The sequence below is a fragment of the Monopterus albus genome, unplaced genomic scaffold (genome assembly GCF_001952655.1).
Source record: "Monopterus albus unplaced genomic scaffold, M_albus_1.0 scaffold821.1, whole genome shotgun sequence".
Classification (NCBI taxonomy): Eukaryota; Metazoa; Chordata; class Actinopteri; order Synbranchiformes; family Synbranchidae; genus Monopterus; species Monopterus albus.
This window is the reverse complement of record NW_018128701.1, coordinates 486-5,544: the sequence shown is the minus strand read 5'-3', so window position 1 is coordinate 5,544 and position 5,059 is coordinate 486. Positions and strand designations below refer to the sequence as shown.

General features: G+C 37.2%; 1 protein-coding gene across 1 annotated transcript; it reads left to right on the top strand.

The window, feature by feature from the left end:
- The first annotated feature begins 956 nt into the window (after positions 1–956).
- On the top strand, positions 957–4,753 carry LOC109953593 (extracellular calcium-sensing receptor-like). The gene is made up of 6 exons (XM_020589070.1): positions 957–1,003; positions 1,243–1,540; positions 1,687–2,481; positions 2,600–2,827; positions 3,178–3,301; positions 3,840–4,753. The coding sequence occupies exons 1-6, from the start codon at positions 972–974 to the stop codon at positions 4,751–4,753; spliced, it is 2,391 nt and encodes a 796-aa protein (XP_020444726.1). The 5' UTR covers positions 957–971.
- The last annotated feature ends 306 nt before the right edge of the window (positions 4,754–5,059 follow it).

Here is a 5,059-nt window from a genome sequence, read left to right as displayed (position 1 = left end):
TTTGATAGCTGAAATTATGCTGAAGGTGAATTTTCCCATTCATTTGAATGGAGCAAGATTTTCAAAATAAAGCTCAATGTTCTAAAAGTATGAAGTTTACACAAGTTCTGAAGAGAAGCATGAATGTCCTTGAAGATCCGAACATTTTGATAGCTGAAATAACTGAAAGTATGCAGAAGTAAAAATTTCCCCATTCATTTGAATGGAGTAAGATTTTCAAAATAAAGTTAAATATTTTAAATGTATGAAGTTTACAAAAGTTCTGAATAGACGCATGAATGTCCTTGAAGATCCGAACATTTTGATAGCTGAAATAGCTGAAAGTATGCTGAAGTAAAAATTAACATATCAAGTTTACAGTGGTAATGTTCTGTGTGCAGCTCACTGTGCTGACCACAAATGGCAAATTTGTATTGAATCAATTACCTGTTGTCAGAAATGTTATTGATTTAACAGACTAAGATTAACTTCCTCCTTTATTTTTCAGCATTGGAATGGTAAATATAAATTCAATTAAAAATTACATCTTTGTAGTATAAAAAATGCTCAATTAAATGAACAACTTTTAAAAAATAGGCTACAGGCTCCAACTCTTTTACCTACGTCTCCCTGCTCTCTCCCCCCACCTTGCAGATTGAGAGAGAATAAATATTAATGTTTTCTTTTTATGTATTCATTTTTGCTACTCTAAAATGTATAAATACCAGTACAGCCTTCTGATTTACATTAAGGTACATATGACATCACCCAGTGGTTTCATTCTGTCACACAGCATGACGTCCACACAGAGGTGGACAGAGTGGGGCTGGGCACTTTTACAACTGTTAGTGGTGTCTTTTTCTCAGGCTGAGGAGCTGGTGTGCAGGCATAGAGGGGATCCTGAGAACCAACAGCTATTTAAAGATGGAGACATTATACTGGGAGGAACCTTCGTTTTCCGCAGCAGCTGGAAAGTCCGACAGGATACCTACATGCACAGACCACTGCCACTGGAATGTATCGGGTAAATTACAGCTAACTAATTTATTACATTTAAATATATAGGAGGTAGTGGGACAGATGTAAAACTGGTACAAACAGTTTAGAAATGAGTATTAAAATTATAATTGCATAATTTGACTTTTAAATTAATTTAATCCCTGTTGTTTCAATATCATCAGATATTTTCATTTATCTTTCTGTTGTTTCTGTTTCAAGTTCATACTAGTACAAATACAACTATTTAAAACTGTTTGGACCAAGTTTAAATTTCAGAGATTTCCAGTTTGCCCTGGCTATGATTTTTGCCATTGAGGAGATTAATAACAGCACAGACCTACTACCTGGCATCTCTCTGGGCTATAAGCTGTATGATACTTGTGACTCAATTGCCAGAAGTGTGAGGGTTGCACTGGCCTTGGCTAATGGTAATGTAGTTGTGTCTGCACCCACTGAGGCACCATGTACCAGACCTGCACAAGTGCAGGCCATTATAGGAGGGACCTCTTCCTCTCTTTGCATGGTTATAGCTAATGTCATTGGACCTTTCCATATTCCACTGGTGGGTAAGATTAGTAAATATGTAATTACAGTGGTTGAAAAAATAATTATTTATCTGAAGTTATTCCAGCTGCTCAGAGCAAATGTGATTGTGTGAATGTTTTATATCTTTTATTTATTTTGGGAGATCATTTCTGTACCTTGTAGATTAGCCCCTTTGCCTCCTGTGCTTGTCTCAGTGACAAAACCAAATACCCATCCTTCCTCAGAACAATATCCAGTGACTACTATCAGAGCAGAGCCCTGGCCCAGTTGGTCAAGCACTTTGGTTGGACTTGGGTTGGAGCTATTCGAACCAATAATGATTATGGAAATAATGGCATGGCTACATTCACAGAAACTGCACAGCAGCTGGGCATCTGTCTGGAGTATTCTGTGTCTTTCTTTAGAACAGATTCATTGGATAAAATAAAAAAGATAATTGACATTATTAAGGCTTCCACCTCCAAGGTGATTGTAGCATTTCTTTCGCCCTTGGATATGGATGTACTATTATATGCATCAGCTCACCACAACATGACTGGGTACCAGTGGGTCGGAAGTGAGGCATGGATCATTGATTCCCAAACTGCAGAAAAGGATACACATCACATCCTGGATGGTGCCATAGGCCTGTCCATCCCCAAAGCACATATCAGTGGCATGAGAGAGTTCATATTAGATGTGAAGCAGCTCAGTTCATCTAGTAATGAATTGTTTACAGAGTTGTGGGAGACTTTATTTAACTGTAAGTTCAAACAGTCAAACTCATCAGCAGAGAATCAAAAAGAATGTACTGGACATGAAGATCCAAGTGAAGTGCAAAACATTTTCACTGATATGTCACTCATGCCTGCATTTAACAGTGTCTATAAAGGAGTGTATGCTGTGGCACATGCACTTCATAGTATGTTTGGATGTCATGTTACATGTAACTACAATGTGCAGCTAGATCCATTCACAGTGAGTTCAACATTAAATACTTAAAAAATAATTGGTGCAGTTTGTGTATCATGCTGTTAAACCAGCAGATATACACAGTGTTTAAAATAATTAACAAAATGAACACCTAACTTCTTAGATTTTGCAGCACATAAAAAATATTCATTTCAAAACCAAGGAAGGAGATGAAGTTTACTTTGATGAGAATGGAGACCCAGCAGCAAAGTATGGAATTATAAACTGGCAGCCAACAGAAAATGGCATTGTGGACTTTGTCACAGTTGGTCTTTACGATGCATCTTTACCTGCAGACAAACAGCTGAGTCTGCAACTTGAGTCTTTAATTTGGACACAGAACTTTAAACAGGTAAAGGACCATGTCATCACCGTAGTTATTCAATATATTGAAAATCATCCTAAATGTGTTTTATTTATTGTTACTGTTTTGTCACAGTTGGTCTTTATGATGCATCTTTACCTGCAGACAAACAGATGAGTCTGCAACATAATTCTTTCATATGGGCAGAGAACTCAAACAAGGTAAACTACCATGACTGTTGTTATTAATTACATTGTAATCATTCTAAATGTATCATTGATAGTGTATTGCAATTTATGGTTTCAGTGCATAAGAATTAACAGCAGAGAACTGTAAAAACAAAACCTAGGCAAAGTCAGTACCCATACATTTTGCTCAAAGATGTTTTGTCCATGCAGGTGCCTGTGTCAGTTTGCAGCAAGAAATGTCCCCCAGGAACTCGTAAGGTTCTCCAGAAAGGAAAACCTGTCTGCTGCTATGACTGTATCAGATGTGCAGAGGGAGAAATAAGCAATATGACAGGTCTAGTAAAATGTTATTCAAGAATTTGCAGTTCAGTGTGTCACAAACAATACAAACACCAATTACTGCCTATATGTGATTCAAGTTTAAAGCTCTAGTGTGCAAAAATGAAATTATGAAAACAGGCAAACAATAAATACAAACTATATCCAAGATATTCAAATGTTATTATTTACAGTAAAATGACAATCCATGTGAATTTGGAGCAGTTTATATTGTGTTCAGCCCTTTCAATCTCAGATTTCTGAGATGCAGGACAAGACTGTGCATTGTTATTTACTACAACTTGTATGAGTTCCAATGTCAGAAATTACAAATTAAAGTTCTTAAAATAACGACGATGTTATTGAAAAAAATAATTAGTGAAATAATTATTAAACATGGCTGTCACAGAGTCCTTTTATTTTTTGCTACTTTTATAGATTTATTGACTGGTAATTATGTAGTGTTTGTCTTGTTTATACAGAAAAGAAAAAAAAATCAAACAAAGATAAATCTATTGAGCAAGTGTTACACCTGCTTTCATATATTTTTTCAGATTCTATCTCCTGTGAGCGATGCCACCCTGAGTCCTGGTCCAATGACAGAAGAGATGCCTGTGTAAAGAAGCAGGCAGAGTTTCTATCATATGAAGAAATTATGGGAGTACTGCTCACTGCAGCGGCCTTATTTGGAACATGCATGACTGCTGTTGTGGCAGCCATTTTCTTCACATACAGGACAACTCCTATTGTCAGGGCCAACAACTCTGAGCTGAGCTTCCTGCTGCTCTTCTCCTTGACTCTGTGTTTCCTGTGTTCTCTGACCTTCATCGGCCGGCCCTCTGAGTGGTCCTGCATGCTGCGACACACAGCATTCGGCATCACCTTTGTCCTCTGTATCTCTTGTGTTCTGGGGAAAACTATAGTGGTGTTAATGGCCTTCAGGGCTACACTTCCAGGCAGTAATGTGATGAAATGGTTTGGGCCTGCACAGCAGAGACTCAGTGTTGTGGCTTTCACTCTCATCCAGGTTGTTATATGTATCCTCTGGTTAACTATTTCTCCTCCTTTTCCATTTAAGAATTTTACCCAGTTCAAGGACAAAATCATCTTAGAGTGTGCTCTGGGATCAGCTGTAGGCTTTTGGGCTGTACTTGGGTACATAGGCCTTCTGGCCATCTTATGTTTTATTCTGGCTTTTCTTGCTCGGAAACTGCCTGATAACTTCAATGAGGCCAAACTGATCACCTTCAGCATGCTGATATTCTGTGCAGTCTGGATGACTTTTATTCCAGCATATGTCAGCTCTCCTGGGAAGTTCAGTGTTGCTGTAGAGATATTTGCTATTCTGGCCTCCAGTTTTGGACTGCTCATTTGTAATTTTATTCCAAAATGTTATATTATCTTACTGAAACCAGAGGAGAATACCAAAAAAAATATGATGGGGAAAGGTGCATCAAAATCATTCTGAAAACTTATATTGTTAAAGGCATTTTAGTCAAAAGTGTGAAGAATAGCCGATGGCTATTTCTTGGTAAATCATGTAAAGTTTATAGTGCACAGTCATTCTTCACATTTATATTCACTTTTTGATGCACCTGTTTTTAGGTTTGGATTCATGCTAGTTTAATTTGATTGCTTAAAGGTATTTTAGTGCCATTATAATTTACATAATATTTACATAGGTTACATAATCATATGTTAATGAATGTTGGACTGGCATGTAGACACCTATATTCACTGACTTGGATTGTCTTACTATAATATTTTCCTTCTG